We start from the raw sequence: 25207 nt of genomic DNA, 5'->3' as shown, positions 1-25207 counted from the left end.
TCATTGTGTCTTCACATGGTGGAGAGGGATGGGACTAGCTCTCTTCCTATTCTTACAGGGATACTAATGCCTGTAAGAATAGGAAGAGAGCCCCATCCATGTGTCTAATTACCTCCCAAGGCTCTGCCTTCTATATGAAGTCACTATATGAGTTTGAGAACACAAATATGCAGTCCATATGCCCTGTATCTTGGGCAACAGAGCTGCTGAGTGTTCCTGCTAGGGGAACAAAGGAGGACAGGGCACCTCAGGTGACTCTTCTCTGCCTCTTCCTTTATACCCCATCACTTAGTCCAAAGGGGTGTAGACTCCTTTTAGGGTCAGAACGAAGCCTGTGTTATAGGAAATATGGTTCAGCACACATACTCAGTACTACAGGCTTTATTAGATGCAGTCTGTCTGTCAGAAAAATCATTAGCAAGGTTCTTACTCAGTTTTATATGTTGATACATGGCATAGAAATGTTTGTTTAATAACCACAGCATTGAGACCCATGGAAATTGGCTTGATTTCAGCAAGGAACACTTTTTTATTTTATTATTATTACATATTTTGTTTTATTTTTTTAAGTTCTTTTTTAAATATTTTAAAATTGATTTGAAGGGAGAAAGAGAGAGAGAGACATTGATTTGTTGTTCAACTTATTTATGCATTCATTGGTTGATTTCTTGTATGTGCCCTGACTGGGGATCGAATGAACCCACAACCTTGGTGTATCGAGTAGACATTCTAACCTACTGAGCTACTCCATCAGGGCTACAAGGAACATTTTTAAATATTAACATTAAATTTTCTATTGGAAAATGAGAACACTGAGAAAAATCTATTTTGAATGGATAAGACTTAATGAGATTCTGGTTTGTTCTCTAATTCATTAATTTTATAATCTAGTAGCATAGTAAAAATCAATACTGGGTATATTAAACAAGGTGTTTTTCTTTTAAAGATATTCTGGAGTGTGTACAATAATATCCCTCCTGTGACTAGCCTGCCTTTGAGATGTAGTTATCATTTAATGAGAGGAGAGAGGCGACCACTTTGGTAAGTGTCTCACATTAACTGGAGGTTAGGGTGGGAGGGAAATGATTGTAACCTTCATTAAATACATGAAGTCAAGCTGAATAGGAACACCAAAGCACTTTTCTCCAGGTGATGCAGGAAGTAATTTTAGCTTTACTTAGTTATGAAGTAAGCCCCTGCCCACCACACTGTTCACCTTGGGCTCGGGATGGTGAGAAGGTTTCTTGGTGTTCCTCCCCCGAGGGCCCTATTCAGTGTCCCACAAATGGGTTGCTACTAGTGCTCTGAAAGTACAATTGCAGTCCATTGTGTGGGGGTTGCATAATTTGGGCTTCTTTTATTAGTTCTATAGGAGACAACCTGAGCAGTTGAGTGGACGAGCTTATAGACTTGTGGAGAGTTGAGGGGGATAGATGTAGGATCCATGCCTGTTGTATGGTTGAACAAGATCATGTCATCAAAGACATACCTCTCACATGGGCCTCAAAAAGTTTGTGCTACTGACCATGGCCTAGGGTCTGGGTGAGGGGGTCTCCTTTAATAGTTCAGTGCAGTGATGAGGATGGTAGACAGAAAGCCAGTTTGCCTGGGCTAGAGTCCCAGTTGTAATGAATCCTTATATCATATCCCCCAACTATTCTAAGTTATGGACTCATGAATAAAATGGAAATGTATCTCAGCTCCTTTGGCAGCAAATGACAGGAACTTAATCCAAGAAAAAAAATGAGATTTTTGGCCCCTATAATTGAGAAGTCCAGTGGTAGGGCTGATTTCTGACAGATACGAGTATTCAGATGCTACTAGAAACATGATGCTCTCCATCAGATTTACTTTGCTTTACTCTGCATTGGTTTAACTTTCAGGCTTTCCCATTTGAGATGGAAAAATGGTTTATAGTACTTCCAGTCTTGTACCCTAAAAGGTTATCCCTGTCAGCATTCACTAGCCCCAGGAAATACTAGGGTTGGCTCTTACTGGCTCACATGGGTCACCTTTCCATCCTTGGCAGATCACAAACACTAGCAAGAGACAGTATCTGATGGGCAAACCTGGGTCACAAGCCCATGTTTGAAGCTAAGATGTGCCATTACCCCTATCTGAATGGATCTGACATAAGAGTAAGGGACAAGTAGCTCCCTAAAAGGAAATCAGGATGGTCTTACCAGAAGAGGAAGCAGATACTAAACAGGAAAACACAACAGATTCCCACTGAAGGTATTGAGTCTCCTAATAGACCTAAGAGGCAAAGTTGATATGAGAGTCAGCCAGGGCAATGCCATTGTTGTGATATTGAAATGTAAGGGGCCTTTACATAGGTGAAGCACTTGTCTTAATTTGTCCATTCCCAGGTAATCCAGGGAACCTCTCATTAGCACCTTCTTGGGGGTGAGCACCTCGTGTTCCATCACCTTCCCTGCCCTTGTCACTGAATTCACTTGTTTCCAATAAAAGGACTGGGGGAGAGTTTTTTAAATGCTGGTATTTTTTTTTTAAAGATTTCATTAATTTATTTTCAGAGAGAGGAGAAGGGAGGGAGAGAAATACCGATTAGTTACCTCTCGCACATCCCTAACTGGGGACCTGACCCACAACCTAAGCACATGCCCTGACGGGGAATCGAAATAGCACCCCCCTAGTTCGCAAGCCAGCACTCAATCCACTGAACCACACCAGCCAGGGTTTTTTGTTTGTTTGTTTTTTTATGTCATCTGTTGTTAAAGTAAATGTATGTACAAGCACTTAATCCTTGAGTGTAACTTCAGACCTTGGTCTTTGATCCAGGGAAGAGGAGAGTAATGCAAAGGGTGGCGTATGGAAGATGAAAATTCCCAAGGACAGCACGGTAGGTTTGTTCTGATCCTTTTCAGGAATTGACTAAGCTTGGGGTTGTTGATTGCAAGTGATGGCATTTTGTACTTTTAAGACAGCCTACCTGGCCATCTCAGAACAGAACTGGGGGTGACAAATGCTATTCTGACTTTGGTGATTTTCGTCTTACATTATCACCTTGAAAATATGTTAAGGCACTTCACTATAGAAATGGTGTATTAGTTTTACTTTGTGAAAGAGCTAAATGCTTGTAACTTTTACAGAAACCTTATTATCTTTATGGTACTGATTTCTTTATCAAGCAATACCTAATGTGTGGATGTTAGTTTTACAAAGCAACAAGCAGTCTCCTCCTACCAAAGATATGTTCCTCCTCCAGTGGGGGCAACGTGGCTCTGAGAATGACCATGGCATTGAGAATGGGGTGCTGGGGAGGCCTGGATCTCACCATTCTTTGGAGTTTCACGTGAGGTTGATGAGAACCTGGTTAGAGGAACAGCATGGTGGGATGCTAGTTTGCTATGACCAAGCTTCAGACACCTCAATTTTCCAGGGGTGGGCATGCTCAAATTTATCATGCTGACTGAAAATGAATGCTCAGATCTATTCATAAGCCCTTGGAAACCAAAAAGCTTCTTTGAAAATAGACAAAAGGGCAAATGCTACCCATTCTCACCTTTTCATGGTTTGTTTCATGTGGATAAGCTCAAAGAATTGAACCATCTCCAGAGACCCCTACGGTTGAGCTGGAGTCATTTTCCTATAAGCACACACCCAAAGATACAGCCAGATTTATCTGTTCAAGATGCAAGCTGTTAGTCAAGATGTATAACTCCAAGACTTGGCTCTTATTTGGCATACGTAATAGAAAATGTCAGGGGAGCCAGCAGCCAATCAGGTAATTAAGGCCTAGGAATCCACTCTGTCCCCCTTAAAAAGGAGAGGAAGCAGTGTTAGAGGAGAGAAAGCAGTGTAAGAGGAGAAAACAAAGAGAAAGCCATGTAAGTTTTTAAAAATTTCAGTAAGAATACGTTTTCCTTTTCATGTTATTTTTTGACACTAGACCGAATTCGATTTGAAACAATCAGGATGCCAACTTTCAGTGAAAAGAGGCTGAAAGGCACGTTTGTCCTTTCCTTGTTGGCCCAGTTGGCCACATTCAGTCACAAATAATAACACTTCACATCTGCCACAAGCATTGCATCCTGAGAAGTTTGGTGCACACAGCTGTCAACAAGTGAGAATCTGGTGGTCCAACCTTGCCTGAATCCAGAACAGGACAGGAAACTTTCTATTCCGTAACTTCCTCCCTCCCCCTCAACTTCATTGCTAACAGTATAAGAAACTGATAGTTGGGACAGATAGGAAAGAGAAGGATGATTTCTAGATGGGAGACACGTAGACCAGAAGGGAGGGTCTAGGAAAGAGAAAAGAAAACCCTCCTTGAGAGTAAGAGGTCACAATGTTTAACTGCTGTCATCTGGGTTAAAAATTCAGCCAGGTTGCTTTCAGCTCATTAGAATGTAATGATAAACACTATTGTTGTGGTTAAAATGTATTGAGCCTCTGGCATGTAGCAAACATACAGCTATATATGGAGTTGTTGAGTCCTTTGGCTGCAGCCACAGTGCTAATTCTTTTGAACACATTTGTTGACTAATGTGTTCAGCACATTAGTCTCATGGACGAATGTCTCATTCAAGTCTCATGGACTTGAGATTCCTGGGAGGTCAGGCCCTCTTATTATTCCCTGTTCACCTATGAAAACCTGTGCAGAGAGATTGATAACCTGCTTAGGTCACAGATACAAGGCAGCCTGTCAGGATTCAAACCCAATTCTGGGTGAGTTCAGAGCCTGTGGACCAGGGCAAGGAAGGTAAATGGGACCAAGAACTATTCAAGAGGGAATAACTAGAAGAACTTTTAGGACTTCAATAACTTGTTTGTTGGATGGCATCATTAGATCTTAAATAGAAAAACTCCATTTTTTCTCACTGGAGGTAGACCAGACCATATACTGATTCTTCTGGGGAAATGCACACATACACTCATAAATTCTGTCACTAACATAAACAGTCTATCTTGAGTGAACAAAAGTTTGCACATCTCTAGTATTAGCCAATAAACCAGAAATTTCCTTAAGTGCTCTTTACTTGTGTAACCTTTGAAGTACCTTATAAACTGCAAGGAAAACAGAGAAAAGGGTGTTGAAGACAAGGATTTTACTAAATAGCATTCAACTATAATCAGTTAATATGTTTTGAATCAGGGAGAGGTAAAGAAATCAGAACATTATGTCATTTGAATGCATTTTTTCCACAATTATTTGAATTTGATCAGGGGTTTCACTACAAATTAGCTTTGTGACTTAGTTTTAGGACACCAAGGTTTTTGGACACAAAGTTTGTGATTTGGATCACTGTATCTATCTGTGTAAAGTTATTTGTCGAACAGTACAACACACACTACTGTTGTGAGTGTTTACATCTGTAATTTGGAGATGGCCTTGGGCTCTACACATGGGCATGGAAAGTGCACAGAAGTTGTGGAAAATGGGACTTGTTTAGCTCCTGGATATAATTGTCTAAAAAAATAAAAAAATATATATATATACATATACATATATATATGTATGTTGTGTTTTTTTGGTTTTGTTTTTTGTTTTTATTCTTTTTCACACCAGTCTACAGTTTGGAAAGAGTTGTTGTTAGCGACTATCGGGGAACAGTTCACAGACTGTGCTGCAGCAGGTAAAGAGCTACGGCTCGTGGGCCCGCTCGGGTGTGCTTGGCTTGTGCTTGTCACTTACAGAAGTTTGTGTGTTTTTTACTTTTTTTTTTTTCATGTTTTGAAGTTGTTTATTTTACAACTATGAAGTTACTTTGATTTATTCATGTGATTGTGGCATTTAGTGTTCTATGTATATGTACACATGCATATTTACATGTGTGTGTACTATATGTATGTACATCTGTGTATAGGCGTATGTATGTTCTCTTATAACTCACCTTAATAGTATCTATGACCATCTGTCCAAAATAAATAGGCAAAAAGAAAAAATGTGGTATTAGTTGGACTCTTAACACAACTTTTGGTTGGTTTTCTTTTCCAATTCTTCTTGAGGGGAAAGTGCCTTTGGTGTCTAGTGAAGTTTGTAGTTAGATAGGCACGATTCTTTCTGTCCCTCTCAGTCCCTTTCCCCTTCCTCCTGTTCCTATCTTGGTCCCCTGCTCAAAGGGAGCAATATGTACTTAATGTTATTAGCTATGACCCCACAATTAAGGCTAAAATATGAAGTCTTCAGGACTTGACTTTGGAGACCATTTTCAAATACTGAGTGAATTTCTGAAAGCCTTTGTGAGTACATTTTTACTTTGCTTCGTTTTTATCATGAAACCACTTAAAGATGGGAATTGAATTACTCGTTTAAAGTTTTGTTTTTCTTGGGCAAGTCTTTCTGGGTAGATATTTCAGAGGTAAAATTTGAATCACATCTTTCCTGTTCAGCTTTCAGATATTTATTTAATTTTTATGGAATCAATATTGACAAATTTGTCCTCAGATATCTTGGCTGGTCATGACTTTCAGAGCCCCTGCATACCTAGCCAATGCTATGGCAAGTTTCAAATCCATCCCACTATCAGTTTTGATAATTCTGCTTTTGTTTTACTTTCTTTTTACACTACTTTTTTCTTTACTTAAGACAAAACTGAGTTAAGGTAAAATTGCCTTAAAAATACAGATTCTTTCTATTTTGGTAGGGAGTGGTTAGCAACTTCACAATCTGCAGCCAAAATTCGACCTAGGTATAATTATATACAAATACCGAAATCCCTGGGAAAGGAGGTTTTCCGTATAAATTATATCTATTTCTGGAACCAGGGAAAATTATCTAAGTAGAACTATTCCTGTTTCTAGAACCAGGGAAAATTATCTAAGTAATAATAAATTGCCAGGATTCAGTAAAGAGGACCTATTGTTCTATGGTTGACTCAGGAAAGGAGAGCACCATTAACTATTAACCATTAGCCTTCCATGAACCTGGCTCTTCCACCTGAAGCAAGTCAGTTCATCCCCCATCTTTAACCAGTGGCTCTTCCTGGCTCTAACATCTTATGCTGCCAGTACCCTAAAATAATCACAGTTTTGTTCTTTGACTCTCTTATAACTATTACATGTTTGTTGATGGATCTGCCCTTGCAGAAGAGTTGCAGCCTTTTTACCATGCAGTTTCTGAAAGCACTGTACTAGTAGGCTATGTCTAGTTACTAAAAGCCAAGCCACACAAGCCATATTGACAGTTTGGCATACTCAGCACCCTGTGACCAAAAGTGTAGAAATGGGCTGTATCAAAAGACTAGAAAATGCTGATATTTTACTAAAAGACTGATCTGATGACTTTATGACCATTCTTGAAAGTAGTAAACTGCAAAGCTTCCCTCTTGATAACTTTATGTTCACATAAAACTTAACATAACTGAGCTCTAGCAAGTATATTTTAAAGGTGTAAATAAAACAGATGTTTTGATGGAATAAGTTCCTGTTGAATGGTCATGGTCAGGTACTATTTAATTTTTTGTAAGTTTTTGTTTAAATGTGACATATATACAAAAAAGTGTACAAGTTATGTGTATAGCTTGATAAATATTCATAAAGTAAACAGATCCCTAAAGCAAGCCACCATATCAATGAGCAGAACATTATCAACCCCCAGAATCCCTCTTTATCCTCCCGTCCCCCAAATATGGCTGACAGTCTACTTATAACATTATAGGGCTCATTTTGCCTGTTTTCAAACATTGTTATAAATGGAACCATTTAGTGCCAAATCATATAAGTTTAGCTGGACCAAATTCACTTAAGAAGGAAAGAAGGAAGCGAGGGAATGAAGAAGAGAACGAAGGAGGAAAGAAAATAATTATTTTACTGAAGGTGAATTCCTTTAGTAAATTGGATATGTGCTTACTTAAATTGCATCTAAATAATAGAATGTTTTAATTTGCAGAAGATAATTGGAAGAACTGATGACATAAATTATTTTGAATTACAGATTTACAGAAATTTAGGCAAAGCATATTTATTAAAGCAACATTTTCTAATTATTATGCTTACCTTTTTCATTTTACTTCTTGGTGCTGGATATGCAGGTTCAGAGAGCTGACCCTATTTCATTAATATGTCATAAACATGTAAACCAGGAGTCAAAAGTCCTTACTTCTATCATTTTGCTGCAAATTAACACACACAAAGTGTCTGCAAAGACAGTACAAAAAAACCTACTGATCTGGCCACCATTCTCAAACATCTACAAGGTAGCCCTAAATGCAGAATTTAGTTTAGTTTACTTTTGTTTTGTTTTGTTTTAAAAGACATCTCTTCATTAATATAGGTAAATGCTTTAGTGTCCAACTACTGCAGTGCCGTGATAGCAGAGCCACACTTAAAAAGTATTTACTCTTTCTTTATAAATAGTGCTAACAGATGGTCGTTGATTCTCTAGCTCACAGTTAAAAAGCCCAACTATGGAACAGGGATGGCTAGAAAGAAGCACTAGAGAGCAGGAGGCATCAATAGGAAAGGAGACAAGCAAAGCCCCAAAAAGCAGAAAGAGCAGCTTGGAATACACAGTCCAGGTCTAGTTAGTGTTGGGGCAAATAGTACTGACCACCCCAAGGTACGTGAACGCTTGTCAGGAAGTCAGGAGAAAATACTTGCTGTTCTTAACAAAGACAGTCAAGCATCGAGGAAAAGTTCATTTGAGTTCACTTGGCTTTCAGAGGGCAGAGTTATGCAACTCATTTTAGAAAGTCTCATCAAAACAGAGTAAAAAAAAGAGTCAAAAACCTTTGGTAACATGTTTAAAGGGGTAAATTACTTACCTGGAAAATTTGTTTGGCTAGAACACTTTGTATATCTAAGTCCCTGCTTAAATGTGATGTAATTGCTGCAGCTTTCACCCAGTAACTTGCTTTTTGTCCAACAATTTTCCTTAGAAACAAGTATTTATTATGGGTTCTCTTGTGCCACATTCTTTTTATCATCTTATTTATAACTTACAGATGAAATAATAAGTGCTTAAAAAACAGTGCAGGTAGACTTGAAATTATCACTCATTTCTTTTTTTTTCTGCCTTCCCCTTAGATGACGAAGTGATAGGAGTCAGCGTCAGCGTTCGGGATCGAGACGACGTAGTCCAAGTCTGGAATGTAAATGCCTCCTCAGTGGGTGAAGCAACCGTTTTAGAAAAGATTTATGAACTTCTGCCCCACATATCTTTTAAAGCAGTATTTTATAAACGTAAGTGCTTCATTTCCAGTTATTACTTTCTAGATAATTCTATAATACTTTTAAAAATAGAATCTGTGTTGCAAATGAGGTAAAGGCAGAATCACTTGAAACTCTATAATCCAGGAAATATTTCAATAAAATACATTTAAGTGTTTAAAAAAAGTTTAGTCTCAGAAATTAAAATGAGATTTAATTGTTGCCTGAGTGCAGGGACTGGAAAATTAGATACATGTTGAATTTATCATTTCAGAAATTTAAAACTGATCTTAAATTTGTCATTCTCAGAAAAAAACTACCTATATTCGAAGCAACAATAACAAAAATGTTACTATATGAGTGGGAACATAGATATTCAATCATGCCTTCACAAACAGGACTTTATAATATGCTTATATAACATCTGTATTTGTGGAGGAACTCTTCTGAGCACAGTGGTGATTGAATGTTCTGCTGAAATGCCAATGCTTCCTCATTATGGATGACTGTGACACAGAACTGAAGGAGAATTCATGCACAGTGGTGGCCTGTTAAAAGTATGAATAGGTGTGTGGACCTATTGTTTCCATCATGATTCATGTCCATTGCTTTTGTGTGCTCTTTTGAAAAAGTCATTTTTGTCATAATGAAAACAGCTTAGTGTTATTAAATTAATGTTTGGTAGATCAAACTTTAGGTTGTACTTTCAACAGTGAAATAGAGAGGAGCTTTGGAAGGCCTATACATACATGACAAATTTCCTGTCTCCCAAACTGGTCTAAGAGTCAGTAATGCAGTTTTCTTTAATTACTGTATTTTATTGAATCTAAAATGCCCTTGATAATAAGTATTATTTTAGTAATAATACTAAAAGAGAAAACTAAAAGGCTCCCAGTTAAACTATGTTATGTTGACTTCAGGGATGCCAGTGTGGGGAGTGTGTCTTAGAATTGCTGAAATAGACTTCATTTACCATTTCACTTTTCTCAGCCCCTTGACTAAAGTGAGAGGGAAAAAATCAAATTTTATTTCATGATTGTCTTAGCACAATGGAGAATATTATAATTAAGTCCTCCCCCTAAGAAATCACACAGTCACACCAAATGATTAAGATTTTAGCAGTGAGACTGAACTGGTACTGCAGATATTACAGAAGATCCTTAAGGTTCTAAATTTTAGATGGCAATTTAAATAATAGAGACAAAGATGGCATGGCAGAAGTTGCTTATTGGCTCTTACTGTGGAAATTGCACATTTGTAGATAGAATTTTCATTCCTTAGGGAACATAAATGGCATTTTTAACCCAGATATTAATTTCTTCCTTCTATTCCACAAGACTAACCATAGCTGAAACTCTCTAGAAGGAAGTGTGTTTTGTTGCCATTTATGAACAGGGCCGAAACATTCTTTACCACCTTTGAACCAGCTCCACATTTCACTCAAAAGAAGAGAAAAACAGTTTGGAATTATTAAGTCAGACATTCTGGATTTTTGTCCCACTTTAATAGTAAGACCTTGAGAAACTCACAACTTCTTATCCTTTTACTTTCTCATCTACATAGTGAGGAGGTTGGTCTTAAATGATCTCCAGGGTCCCTTCTGCTTCAAAATTATATGATTCCATTTCTAAGTAACATGTTGCTTAGCAGCAGATTTGATGTGATATTAGTGTTTCATTAGGTCATTAGCACACAGAGTGGTTAGGCTGGTTTTTAGGACATAAGGCAAGACTAAACAAGGATGAGCCTCTGCTCAGCTTTTGTGATGGGCAGGAGGTTTGGGGGAGCCAAACAGAGGAGGAAAGTTGTAGCTTAGCCAGCTGAATAGAACTTGAATGAAGCTACCCTAAGACAAATTTCATCATGAAGTTTGTGGGTAATACAGAACTGGCTACGGGTCTTAGTAGAAATCCATATTTTAATGGCATAAATTAACATTTAAAAACTCAAAGATTATTCAAATAAAAATTTTAATTGGATGAAAAGAAACAATTCTCTTTATTTTATATAAAGCAGGCAGTCCTTTACTCAGTAGGGTTATATACCACATGCTGCAGAACCAATTTGGAAAACTGGGGTTTGGGCAGGAACGGTTGTAGGGTGAGGTAAGTTAGAAATGGCCAATTGCATGCTTTCACTCTGTCTTGTTCCTAGGACTCTGGCCTAAGTATTCATTCACAGAGTGCAGAGCCAGGAGGCACAGCAGGTTCTCCAGCAGGGTGGATGAGGATTGGGCTGTTGACAGGATTTGGATAAAGACTGGTTATTTGACCAAAAAATTCCCAATGTACAGAAACCCCTCTTCCCAAATTCTGTTATGTGATTCAGAGCAGCTGAATGACAAATGTCTTTTCTGATGTGAGAATTGTTTAGAGCAGAGGTTGACAAACTATGAACCGCAAGGCAAATGTGCCCCCTCTTTGCCTGTTCTGTATGGACTACAGCTAGAATGGTTTTCACATATGTGTATAAGGTGAATGGACACCTAGCAATGCCCATTTGTGTACATATCATCTATGGCTGCTTCGTGTTACAGTGGCACAGTTAGTAATGGGCAGAGAGACTCTGTGGCCCACAATGTGAAATATTTATTTTCTGCCCCTTTCCATAATAAGTTTGTCAAGTCCTGGATTAGAGCCTTTCTATATTCCCTCTCTGCCAAGGCTCACCTGGGAACAGAGTTCCTTCCACTTCCCAGACTCTCGATCCTGAATGTTCTCTTCTGCAATCTCCATGACCCATCTGCCATAGCACTTCAGTGTCCCTCACACTCAGGAGTAATGCAATCTTTGGCTAGTTCGTATCTATTGATTTTTTTACTGTTCGGAGGGGAGCGTTTCTGTGAGGGTCATGGCTTCTCCATCTGACCAGCAGCACTGTATATTTTATTGTAGAGCAGGCCAGGTTTTCTTTGGTGTCTGCCCTGAAAATCTTTCTTTAAAAAACATTTTTTAAAAAGCATATAAAAAGTGAAATATTTATAAAGTTCCCCTTGTGAAAAATGTTCAATTAAATTAATTTGGATTACTGGCCACTCTTAGGGTACTTAGGGGTGCTTCTTCCAATGTTTTATCCAAGTGAAGAGAAGGTGGGATGAACAGCCAGAATGATTCTGAAGGGAAGATGGCCCCATTCCCCCCACCAACTAGTCTGAAGAGTTTAGTCCATATTAAAACCTAAGAGAATTGGGAGGGGTTTCAGAGGTGAAATGGGCCAGTCCACCTGTGCCCTAGGACATCTCTGTTGATGGTGTATAGAGCAGAGGACAAAGTTCAGGGGATCTTGAGTTGCCTTTGGTTTTACCAGACCCAAGCCACAGAGACTTTTCCATTTGAGAGAAGAGAATCTGCCCTTGTTTCATGGTGATGGTTAACCAGATCCAGAAAGTAGATCTTCAGTCTTGGCCCTTTGCCTTGGAGGAAATACTATGCATTTCATAGGTCTCCCATTTCCCACATCCAATTTTTTAAAAATTTTAAGCCTTTGAAAAATGTTTTTTTGGTAATTTTTTATTCTAGAGTTTTTAAATTATAATTAGTAATTTTGCAAGCCAGACAGTAGAGATGGGAGGGGGGAAAACATGCTTGGGAAAGATAAAAGACCTACCAATTTTATGAAACTTCATTTCCTACTGAGGGTGTTCAGAGATGGGGAGACATAATTGCTACCACCCTTGTGTTGTTCTTTGTTTTGTTTTATTTTTGTTCTATTTTATTTTTAAAAATAGGCTTGTGAATGGCCCTGTCTTGGGTAACATGAGGTCCGTCCCTCCCTACTCATGCATTCCATAGGGTGCGTTTTCCCCACAGCATTTGTTCAGAGCCCAACGCATTCTCTTCATCAGCTTGTCGGGTTACTCATCCTCTCCGGCACAGCAAAAGGAATAGGCAGCATGCGCATTGCTTGTTTATTCCTTGTTTTAATTTTCATTATTACGTTTCTCAGGAAATGCACACCTTAGCTAACAGTTACTGGCACAAAAAGTTATTTGAGTTTTTGCCAACGTTTGGGGAAACTGAATGAGATACCTTAGAGAAAGGTTGCCCCATCCTTTGCTTAAAGTTTTCTTTCCTTTTTTCTTTTTTGTTTTTTTCTGTTCTTTAGCCCATGAAGAGCATCATGCTTTTGAAGGTGGACGTGGAAAACACTAATTGCACTCTGTAAAGAATTCTTTGTCCTTTGCTGATTGGTTTTGGAAACGGTCTTAACAGGAGGGAGAGTGAAGAGAAGACTTGCCGAAGTTCGATGCTGGTCAATTTAGCGTGGGTTTCTGTCCTTGCAGATTGGGCAATTAGGACTCAAAGTGGCAGGTGGGGTGGTGGGAGACTGTGGGTTTCTACCGTCATGTTGCTTGCCTTTTTGCTTTCTAATTTCTGTGTTCTTTTTACTCTAATTTTTCCCTCTCTGAAATTCTTTATTTTGTGTAATTATTGTTTTGTACACTCTCCTTTCATTGAGGCACAGATGTCAGTTTTCTTTTAAGTAGCTGTACTGTACCTAGTTAATGAGAATATGCATAACTGTGACAGGACTGCTTTTGAAAACCATGCTGCACTTGCAGGAATACCAGCTGGCAAAACCTGTCTTGATTATTTGTCATGTCACACTCCTATATACTATGCACTGGGCATTGCTTTTTCTGTCCTAGGGGAAAAAAAAACATACTTAATCAGATTTTACACTGACAGCACACATATCTTTTATTTTTCCTTTTTAAAACTTATTTTTTTAGTTATAAAAGAAAAATAATAGTTGGGTTGCCTAACATGAAAACTATAATCAGAGTTGAGTATCAGGATACAAATCAAACTCTAGGTTTGGATTCTGTGAACATATTTATAACCAGAATTTCAGTTTGGCTTTTTCAAAGGAAGGTTTAGAATGGTAACAAGGGATTTCTCCAAATAAGAAACCTTATACTTCTAGCCCTGGCTGGCGTAGCTCAGTGGATTGAGCGCGGGCTGGGAACCAAAGTGTCCCAGGTTCGATTCCCAGCCAGGGTACATTCCTGGGTTGCAGGCCAGAAGCCCCAGCAACCGCACATTGGTGTTTCTCTCTCTCTCTCTCTCTCTCTCTCTCTCTCTCTCTCTCTCTCTCTCTCTCTCCGCCCCCTCCCCCTCTCCCCCCCTTCCCTCTCTGAAGATAAAGAAATAAAATAAAATCTTAAAAAAAAACAAACTTATACTTCTGATTTAAAGAGAAGGGAATACTTTAATTATTTGAATTAAGCTCCTTCCAAATTTTGGATATGTGTACCTACTTAGGGCTTTCCATATCAATTTGACACATTTTGTTAAATGACCCCCTTTCCTGCTCATATTGTATATCATATCCAATAATCAGTAGCCCTCCAAAATGGGCAGCCTTTTTCATTTAGGGACAGGAAGTTAAATCTCATTTCCAGGATGAATGTGAACATTCACCAAGTTGAACTTGGAGTGCATTCTGTTAACATTAGTTTTTGGAATTGTTAATAAAAATTGTATTATGTTACCAAAGAAATACTGGTTTTAGTATAAGGAACTGGCCACCCTTGGGAACACTGAGACTTGCTCCTTGACCCTGCTGTTTGTCCTGCTTCTCCCACCTAGAAGAGATGGGGTCCTGTGAAGACACCACCTCCTGCTGGTGTTTTTGGAGTCAGGTTTGCTCATGCATGAATATACATTTTACAGAAGGGCCAAGTGCTCAGAACTACACTGAACTCAGAATTTTTAATTCCTCTTGTGCAGAGATGTCAAACTGTTTTTCACTGGGGTCCATATCCGCCTTGAGGTTGCCTTCAAAGGGCTGAAATAATTTTAGGACTGTATAGATGTTACTACTCCTTAACTGTTAAGGAGTTGAAATTACATTTGGCTCTTTGCAGGCAACTGTGAGACTAATGTGACCCCAGGTAAAAATGAATTTGATACCCCTGTGTCTGGTAGTATTGACCAGCAGAGAGACACAGAGGTACTTCAAGCCACCAACCTGTGTTTGTAAATAAAATTCTTCAAACATTTGAAAGCACTTTCAAAATATCTATTTATAAAAGTTCTGCCCTTCACTTGCATTACTAACTGCATTAACCATAATAACAATGATCATAGTTTTTTACAAAAATGCTTTGTTTCTAAACTTGAGTTTCTTCAGTGATTTTAAAATGAGGTATAAGGATATCAGACCCATTTTTCAAAAGCCTGGACCTTGTTTCTTTAAACATTGTACTAACATCAAATTTGTTTTTTTTTTTATTCATGAAAGAGTTAACAATTATTCTGTACTCGAATTAAAATTCTTATATTTTTCTGATAGATTAGAAAAGGCATGTAATTATCTTCATTGTAATTGTCGTATATACTTCCATAAGTAAATGGATTTTGAGGTATTTTTATTTTTGAACTTTATTTAAAAGCATTGTGATGACATGTTCAACTTTTGCATGTATGTAGCTTTTGAAGTAAAATAAAATAAATAGGAATGTTAGGCTCACATTAATGTTTTCTAATTTATATTGTTTATGATCTTGAAACATGGCTTAACACACAAAGTCAATTTTTATCCCAGAGGACTTGTGCCACTATTTCTGACCCTGTGGAAAATACCAACTGTGAAAAGGATTTAATTTGTCTAAGTTAAGAACCTAATATCTAAATTACTTGAAGAGAGGATTTTGTCAGATTTTGCTTTTGAAATTGCTTTAATTGAATATGTAGTTCATAGAGATGTTGTATGAGCTAAATTAATTTAATCCATTTTATAACTTCTTAGTACCTACCTGGATTAAATAATCCAGTACTCTTCTGAGATACAAGGACTATTTTGTGGGGGCATGTGACTGTCATGGTAGGGTGGTATACCCATCTCAACTGATACTGGGGAGAGTGAGACCTTTCAGTAGAATCCTGGGGGTTTTTTTCCAGCCAACCCCTTGCAGGTACAGCCTGAACTCTCCACACAAATACAGAAGCCAAAGAGCTCACTTTCTTGCCTTTGTAATTCCTCAGGGGCTGGGAGGGACTGTGAGGCCAATATGTGTTTCACCTCAGGGGCTGCGAGGGACTGTGAGACCAATATGTGTTTCACTTTCAGTTATTCCCTAGATTGTGAGAGCTTGGAGGCTTAACTGTTTATGTTAAGAAAGTACACCTGTTAAATAAGGTCAAATAATACTCATTGAAGGTAACTTGTCTATATTTGAATTTTCTTTTGGAAGTACTCCCGAAGTGCTGACTCAGTTAAATATTGCATTTCCTTAAATGCCTGCCACTTTTCTACATTTCTGAAATGAGGGGAGAGTTTACAGCGAACATATATATTTAATATAATGTGGCTGTTAAATTTATGGTACAACTGATGGAGAAAAAAACCTAAAAAAACTTTAAAGGAGTTTAACTTGACTCTAACCTTCTCAACTTTCTTCTTTATATTAGCTTGTCTGCATCATGTACATAGGCACAAGACCTATAGGTGAAAGCAGCTTTGAATAAAATTGGCTCCACTAGGCACAATGTACAATCTACCCACAGAACCTTTACTAAATCTGTCCTTTGTGAAAGGACATTGGGCTAACAAGTGACAGAGCTGGACACTGAAATCTGCAAGCTACATCCAGTCTATGATTCCTTAAACCAAGGATACACAAAGTCTGGCAACACAACCCCACAACGAGCCACCCTGTCAAACACTAAGTATCTGATCCAGTCTGGCCACTGATAAGACTAAATGCATAATTGGATTTCCTCATTACAGTCAGTCCTCATTTGTCCCTCTCACTCTGCAGCAGTATTAACTGTGTGGTGTTTGAAAGTAGCTTGATTGTGACAGGACACAGGTGTTGTGAGAGCCCCACCTGTGGACTTAAACAAAGTTGACAACATTTGGAGCCATCACATGGTGGCGCTGCCTTCCAGCCAGTGGTCTGGTTCAGCATACCTAATTTATTTAGCTATGTTTGTGTAGTTATTTTAAAAGTCTGTTGTATTTTGCTCTTAATGATTTTTAAAAAGTACATATTACAAATAGAAGTTTAGCCCTCCTACACCAAATAAAATACATCAAGATAAAATTCTCCAGATGTGCTTTAAAATATCTCAAATCTTAGGCTCTCATTGAGCCTTTAAGCAGTTACGAAGAGAAAGAATGAAATAAAGTAACATATAGGAAATACTTCCTCAAATATTGTGCCCAAAGGGAGAAGTAAAATTGCAGTTTGATTTTTTTAGCTTTCTGAATATGGAACTCCGTTTTTAAAAATATGCCTATTGTTTACTTTTCCTATATTCTATATTACTATAAGATTTCACTTATTACAAATGAAAGTAGAGGACTGCCTGTGGTAGTTTATTTCTTAAAAGAATATATTCAGACCAATTAAAAATTACTTAAGAGTTTGGTGACTCAGGATTTAGAAAGCCTGGGTTTTTTTTTAACAGCTGAGAGGAGTCAAGTCAGAAGGTGAAGAGGAAAAAGATAGGAAGCAAGGTGCAGGAAAAGCCCCTGGTAACCTATGCTCCAGTGTAGTAATTAGAGTGGGTTCTTTCTCAACTTCTCCCATGAGGGAAAAAAAACAAGTAGATTTCTTACACATCTGACTGTACTGTTCTCTTTGTACTTTCTATTATTTTTGTGTCACATGAAAATCTAAGAAAACTTATGATTTAGGCTGACAGTTGCCCTCTGCGGTTGTATGGACACTTCCATTTTGCTGGCGGGACACCATTTTTAAAAGAAAACTCACAGACTCTTAAAATTTTAGAGTGGAAGGGACCTTCGAGATCATCTGTCAGTGCTTCTCACCCCTTCACATGCAGAATAATCACTGGGTACTGACTTAATATGCAGATTTCTCAGCCTCATCCTAAGAACTGATTATTCAGTGTTGGGAGGGGTTGCATGTGGACCTGCCTTTCAGCTCCCTAGTGATTCTGTTGTGGATGGTCCTCAGACCTCACTTTGAGAATCCCTGACTATATCCAACCCCCACACTGACAAATGAGGAAATCCTCCATGCCCCCAGTTCTCTCCTGTGACCTGATTAGAATGTATGATGCCAGCAGCGTTAGGAAGGCCAGAGAAAGCCATTCTTACTGAGACTTGAGCTGATATTCCTAACTAGGCACTTTAAATACCACACTTTACAGCTAGGGCCTCAAGCAGTAACAGGTAGCCCATCTCTGCAAGTCCATAGCATAAAACCTTTCATACAGAGTGGTGGCTTTTCTCAGCCTGTTAAGAGGACAGAAATTAATGTTCAGAAAAAGTAGTTACTCCATATGTGCAGTAGATGCTTTCCTGTAATGTCTTATGGCATCTTGGGTTCAGCATCATTGAACAAGATTAAATGAACATTACAGAGCTATAAAATGGCATGTAAAATAATGCAAAACTGTTCAAATGACTATCAAAGTAGCCTGGGAGTGAATTTCAACTAAAATTAATTGTCACTCCTAGATGTAGCTTAGCAAAGCTCTTACTAAACTGGAAGGATTCTTTAATGCATGGAAGTGTCAAAAAAAAAAAGTATTCCCTAAACTGTGTGAATGATAAGCAAAGTCATTGTGCGTCAATATTTTCTTGTTCATCATTGCTACTGAAATTTCGATTGCCATTGTATATATGTGTGTTGAATGTCCCTTACTAGAATATCCAATAAAAATAGCCTTCTGGATATTCTATATTCTTGTGTCCTTCAGAAGTCATGAGGTTGAAGGAATTTGTGTTAAATGTTTTGGTTGCTGACAGAAAAAAGTTATCAGCTTACATAATGAAATGCAAGGTTTTGTTATGAAAATTTCAACTTGTAATGTTCAAGTCAGAGACTTTTTCTTAAGCTTGTATGTTGGAACAAGTGTTTATTTGGGAATTATTAAACTAGCAACTTTGTGTTGTAGAAATTGGCATGAAGTAAATGAGTGCTTCTGAGTTTTCTAAATAAAATTAGTACCTAGAGGTACTAATGTCTTTACATATGAAAGACATATGTACCTAGAGGTACTATGTATTTTTTACATATGAAAAGGCAACTTGTATTAAAGGAGGTTTAAGGTGAAAATTTAATTTTAGCATTTTACATTTTATGATGAATGTAGAATATTAAGGAACTTTGGGCATTTTAATAAACTTACAGGAGTTCTGTCTTCAAGTAGAGCTATTAATTTTGTGAGTCTACATTAAATTCCTCCCAAATTTCTCAGACTTTAATCAGGTAATATGGCTTACAATCACTTTATGGTATTACACGAAGTTTTAACTATTTTTTTCAGTCACTGTTTAATAACATGTCACTATCCCTTTGCATGTACCCTTACTGAGATTTCAGTTTCATTTAAATTATGACAAAAGGAATTTCGGAACTTAAACTCGTGAGCACATTTTAGTTTGCACCATTTGTCTCACATTTTAAATCTTATTAGTTGCATTCAAAATTATTCATTGTTCTGAACTGTCTTACCTGTGTAATTTGAAGCCAGTTTATTGGCCTTATGTTTTGGATCTGCTGTGGTCCCCTCCCCCAGTTGTATACCATCTGTGCCCTATGCAGTGGGGCCCTTGCGCATATGGCTCCAAGCTGGTGGAATGCCCCCTTTGATCTGGCTTCATCCAGTGATTTGCTCAGGATTTTTAAGGTCAGAATGAAAACTTTTCTGTTCTAGTTATTTTTTGTTTTATATTGTGTATTGTGTTTGATGTTCAGATACATGTGAAAGTTGCTTCTATAAGTCAGTAATTTTTATTCCAGCCTTTTTGCAGCTATAAGGTAAGAAAGACTAGGCTATACTTTTCTTACTTGAGAATGTAGTGATTTATGTGTTTCATGCAAATGTTTAGATTTTTTCATGCTAAAGTTCTTGCACTTTTCTAATTTTGGACTACCAATATATTGCTATGAATTTGTGCTCCTTTTTGAAGTTAAAACTTTGCAGAGTTTAAGTGTTCATGAATTCGTAGAATTTAATCTTTTCTAATCTAGCACTAGTAATTCTCAATCTGTAACTGGGTTTTATAGTATAAAAATGTCATTCTCCTTTCTTGGGTTTAAAATTTCATGCACTTTTATTAACCACATTGCTTCATCTCAGTTAAATCTTAAGTATACATGTGATTGTCACAGGCCTGTTTATCCCAGCACACATAGAAACTTCCTGTTCAACTGCTCTAACGTGTGATGCTCTATGCATGGTGGTGTCTGTGGTGCTCTGACAGGAAGCAACTATTTCTATTTATTACTTTCTTCTACTGAAGACACTTGGTGATAGGGCTCATTTGGTCTATTAGAAAATACATGTCACTTAGTTTAATTCTTTTGCTTTACCCTTTACTAAGAATGGTTTCATTTAGAATAAGTTGATTACCCATGCTTCTCTTTTGACCTGCAATTTGCCCTGCAATCAGTAAGATTCACTTGTTGCCATTTATCTAAACAAAGTGAATTTACTGTTCTTTTCTGGGGTCTAAGATACCCTTTAAAAAACAAACAAAAAATACCAGCAAATTCTTGTTCTTCCCATTAATTTGGACATCCCTATTTAACATTGTAGAAACAAGCAGTTCAAGATTATGTATATGATGCTCAATTAAGTTGAACACAGTGAATTTCTTGAAAACATTGAGGGGCAGGGCATAACACTCTGGAGATTTTAAGATTTCTCAGCATCTCCTCATTTTGAGCGTGATCACTGCTGACACTAATGTGTGGACTTCACATCTTGTGGTTTCCATGCACTTTTTGGAATGTGTTCTTGGTGGTTTTGTAAGCATAGGCTCTGTCTTCCTACAGAGATGCAGCTTTCTAGAGGCCAACACCAGTGATTCCTTTAGTGTAGTAATTGCTGTTAAAGAACTTTTAACTGCTTTCGTTAATGAATATGTTTTTTCTTTAATCTCTGGAATCCTACAGGAGTATAGGTATTTGTCACAAGAAGAAAAGAAAGCAGTAGTGTTTACAAGTTTCAGCAAGTTAAAATGTATATCATTGAAATATTTACTTATTTCCCATTATCTGGCTAGGCTATATGCTGACTAACTTATTTCTTGCCAGAGAAAATAACTTTAAATCATAGGCATATTTAACTAGCAAGCATAAATCCTAAACCCTTCTAATCACAAGCATGTTGAACTCTGGTACCATTTGTACAGATGGTCTGGTTACATGTGTGCTCTTCCCAGCCTCAGAGATGTGGACAAGCTCTTACTGCCCATTTTCCTCCCTCACTCCGGAAACTTAAATCATTTGTTTTCACACATAGAGAATTCTAGAAAGCACAGACCTAGAGGAAGGTTTCAGGTCTTAGGAAAATATTGGGTTTTGTGACTCACTCTTACTGGAGAATGATGGAAATGAAGGTTAAACACTAAAACAATGTTCCATTTCTTACGCAAAAAATAATTGGTGTTTCATGAAGATAGCAAGTTATAAGGGACAAGAATTTGATATTCAAAGTGTATCTTTAAAAATCATGAACTCATAAATAAAGTTTTAACAGAAGTCTTTGACTTTCAAAGAGTGTTCTCCAGGTGGTTGGTTCTACAGAAATACTTCAGATACTGCAAACAAAGCTCCTATTGTAAAATATATGTATTTAAAATGTACTAAAACAATAACAAGTTCATACTAACGTGTATTATGTGTATTATGACAAGATGTTAACATTTTGGAAACCAGTAAGCATAACTTAGGTACTCATGCATTTTGTTTTATGAAACATCATTTTTAAACCTTCTTATTGTAAAAATAAAACAGAGATATGGAAAAACTACCCAAAACAAATGTGTAACTTATAAGGAGTAAACTGGTATAAGGAGAACATTCTTAAAACAGCACATAGGTCGAGAAATAGAACTTTGCCAGCCTCTAGGGAGCACCCTTCTAGAGTCCCCTCCCAATCACAGCCCCAACTTCCCTGCTAAAATAACTATTTCCCTAACCTACAGTAAGCACTTCTTTGCATTTCTTTCTGCTTTCTCAAGGAATAAACATTACTTTTATCTTTTTATATAGATGCTTCTCTGCTAAAGAAAGTTGGATATACAAAAGCTATATTTAAGCCTTTTAAACAGGTGCAGAATGACACTCTGTAAGCCTTTGCTACCTCCTGAAAGTTAGTGGTTTGGTATTTTGACATGTTCCTGATGTGGTGTGGCTCTGTTCATAGCTATCACATCAATAATTACAGCTAACGTGGACTTCCATGCCATCTAAGGAGATTAATTAATTTACTTCTCCCCAAATTTCTATGAGATAGATAGAATTATTGTTGCCCCCCATTTTCTTCATGTGGAAACTGAAGTTCAGAGAGGTGAAATAACTTGCCCACGGTCACACAATGTGTCACAGAGCCAAGACATGTAAGGTAGTGTAGCTCCAGCCTGTTTTCCCAACACTAGGCTGAACTGATAGAAAGTAAAGATTCCAATGTACAGTAATTTGAAGATTTCTTGTAAGAGTTTGTTTCTAAAAGAAAGGATCTACAAATTTAAGAAAAAAAAATGGACAACATCTATGGTCTAGTTCAACCTTTTCATTTTACAAATGAAGAAATGACCTAGGCAGTAGAGAGACTTTGTTTAAGCAGTTGGTGGCAAAGTTGCAGCCAGATCCCCAAATCTGACTATTAAAATCAGTAATCTTTCCTTCATTCCATACCTTATGTAGAAAAAATACACATTTTCTAATCTGCTTTTTTGTATCAGTTCCACAAAAACAGATTTAACTTGAAATCAATTTATAACTAGGACACACCATCCACTTGCTTACTTTCTCAAGGATTTAACTGGAAATTTAAAAATTTATTTTGAAATTTGCTTTTCTGTCTCACTCATTGAGTTACCCAATCTGTAGATGCACATGCCTAACACTCTTCTCTAAAGAATGTACAAAAATAACACATTTGACTGCTGTGGATGGCAGGTGAAGAAGAATTACTGGTGTAGTGTAGGCCCTTCAGCATATTTACAGCCAATTCTGGATTATCCCAGCACAGATGGATCATGCAGAATCCATTTTTTGCTTCTTACCAGTGACCTTTAACTATTTGTTTGCAAATGCGTCTACCAGAGATTGGAAAGGAGAAGAGCAGAGAAGATGGAATTTGATTTTTTGAGCAGGATGTTACATATCCTGGTAAAAGGTTTGGAGGTTTTGGTGAGAGACTGGGATTCTTTCTGGGTTGAAACCCTGTGGGGTGCCCAGTTTAGCATTGGGTGTTGGTAAACAGAAAAAAAGAAAACTGCAATGATGCAAAGAGCTTTGTTTGGAATTTGTTTTATTGGGTTGAAATCCCATTAGCTTGTGCCTTGAGTAAGTCACTCATGTTCTCTGAGCTCCAGCTCTCTTATCTTTAGACAGAAATATATAGAGCTGCTTCAAAGCAGATAACATATTTAGGCATCCAATTCAATACTTTGCTCATACACAGTCAGTAAATGGTACTTCCATTGGTTGACTGTATCCATTCATCCATATGATAAAGAGAATGAAGTGATCTACCTTTGGCATTTTCCTCTTGAGCTATTGGTCCAGCTAAAGTTGTTTGAGGTTCTGCAAGTTGTTGGTGTTAACACTGTCCAAACTTACTAGTTTCCTGCTTGTCTGCTGACCTTCCTTCCTTGTCACATTACATTGGGGAAAACAAATCTGCCTTCTTCACTTGATCTCTGTTTATCTGACAGATACATAGAGTCAGTTTGCCAGGACCAACTTAAAACCTGAATGAACTTCTCTCTTTTTTTTGAATGTTATATAAATTTTATTTTAACCCTCAAACAGTGAAAGACAAATATCATGTGATCTCACCATTAACAGGAAACTAATCAACAAAACAAACAAACAAGCAAAATATAACCAAAGACACAGAAATTGAGAACAAGCTGACAGTGACCAGAGGGGAGAGGGGAGGGAATTTTAGGGGGAAAACAGTAAAGGGTTTGCAGTAGCAATTACAGAGGACACATGAACTTTTTGATTATTTTCTAAGGATGTTCTTGCTCAGGAATATAAGTAGGAAGTTCAGGTAATAAAAATGTTTTCCAAGCTGAACAAATTTATGTTGAAGCATAAGTCCCATGTTGCCCTCTGTGGATTATAAGCACTCAAACTTATCGTTGGGGGAGGATTGGAAGATGCTCCCAAGAGTTCCCCATATTTCATGCATATTCTTTTAATCCTAGATTCCTGGAAAGAAAGTTAATAGACATTAATATAGCTGAGGTAAGGACTGTTTGGGATATTGAATTATTCACTTAGTATTTATTGAACAATTATGATGTGCTAGGCACTGGGGATACAAAAATAAGCAAGACAGGATATTGTGCCTTTTTCATGGAGTTTACAACTTAGTCAATTGGTAAATAGCATTCAGACTTCCAAACTACTAGACCATAAAAAAGGCAAGAAGTATATATTAAACATCTTTGAGCTCAAAATACTCTGAACTTTATGCTTGTTTGAATGAAGGAATGTTTAAATACCATAAACAGAGGTTTGGTTTTTTAATTCAAAATGATGTTAGATTTCTAAAGCTGAGTGTTTCATTAATCTCATTATTGTTTTAAAATTCTCTAATAATAGTTTTGACATTGAATTCTGTAACCACAAAAACTGTTTACAATTTGTTGGTGCTCTTCAAACACCTTTAAAAACCAAACAAGTCCTTGACTTCTGCTCAGTAATTCACTGTGTCATGTATATACCTTAGGGGTAACCATCATAAAAAGGCCTGTGCACCAACATGTTAAATATGAGGATTCTTTTACTGTGGAATGCCTACAGATTGCTTACTCTGTAATTTTTAAAAGCTCTGTAGTTCTCTATAAAGTATATAGAGCATCTGAACAAGAAATATGACACTAAGTCTAGGATTAAATAATATCTTGGGGCCACTACCTTATGCATTTTCAGCAGTTTGAAACTCCTTTAAGTGTAGGTTAACAAGACCAGAACATCGTAAATGAGCATCTGTCCCCTGACCCAACTGGGGACCCCTTCCGATTATTCATTCCAGAAGCACATGCTGACACCGAGCTCCACCTTCCCCACTCCCCCCAACTCACAGTCTTCTAAGATTGGCAGGAGGTCAAACTTTTCCACCCCTGTGCTTGGTGTCATGGCTAA

General features: G+C 37.5%; 1 protein-coding gene across 2 annotated transcripts in view; it reads left to right on the top strand.

Moving 5' to 3' along the window:
• EIF4E3 (eukaryotic translation initiation factor 4E family member 3) overlaps positions 1 to 13469 on the top strand; it is a 41414-nt gene extending 27945 nt beyond the window's left edge. For both annotated transcript variants that reach the window (XM_045832288.1, XM_045832287.1), the window contains exons 3-7: positions 947 to 1041; positions 2803 to 2863; positions 5534 to 5600; positions 8992 to 9147; positions 13219 to 13469. In XM_045832288.1, the coding sequence (XP_045688244.1) occupies positions 1016 to 1041; positions 2803 to 2863; positions 5534 to 5600; positions 8992 to 9147; positions 13219 to 13265 (357 nt within the window). In that variant the 5' untranslated portion in view covers positions 947 to 1015 and the 3' untranslated portion in view covers positions 13266 to 13469. The remainder of the gene's footprint in view (positions 1 to 946; positions 1042 to 2802; positions 2864 to 5533; positions 5601 to 8991; positions 9148 to 13218) is intronic.
• Positions 13470 to 25207: the final 11738 nt, after the last annotated feature.

Source organism: Phyllostomus hastatus, unplaced genomic scaffold (genome assembly GCF_019186645.2).
Source record: "Phyllostomus hastatus isolate PE091 unplaced genomic scaffold, TTU_PhHast_1.1 phas_contig_16, whole genome shotgun sequence".
Classification (NCBI taxonomy): Eukaryota; Metazoa; Chordata; class Mammalia; order Chiroptera; family Phyllostomidae; genus Phyllostomus; species Phyllostomus hastatus.
The sequence above is the reverse complement of the archived record's forward strand: the minus strand, read 5'-3'. Positions and strand labels throughout refer to the sequence as shown.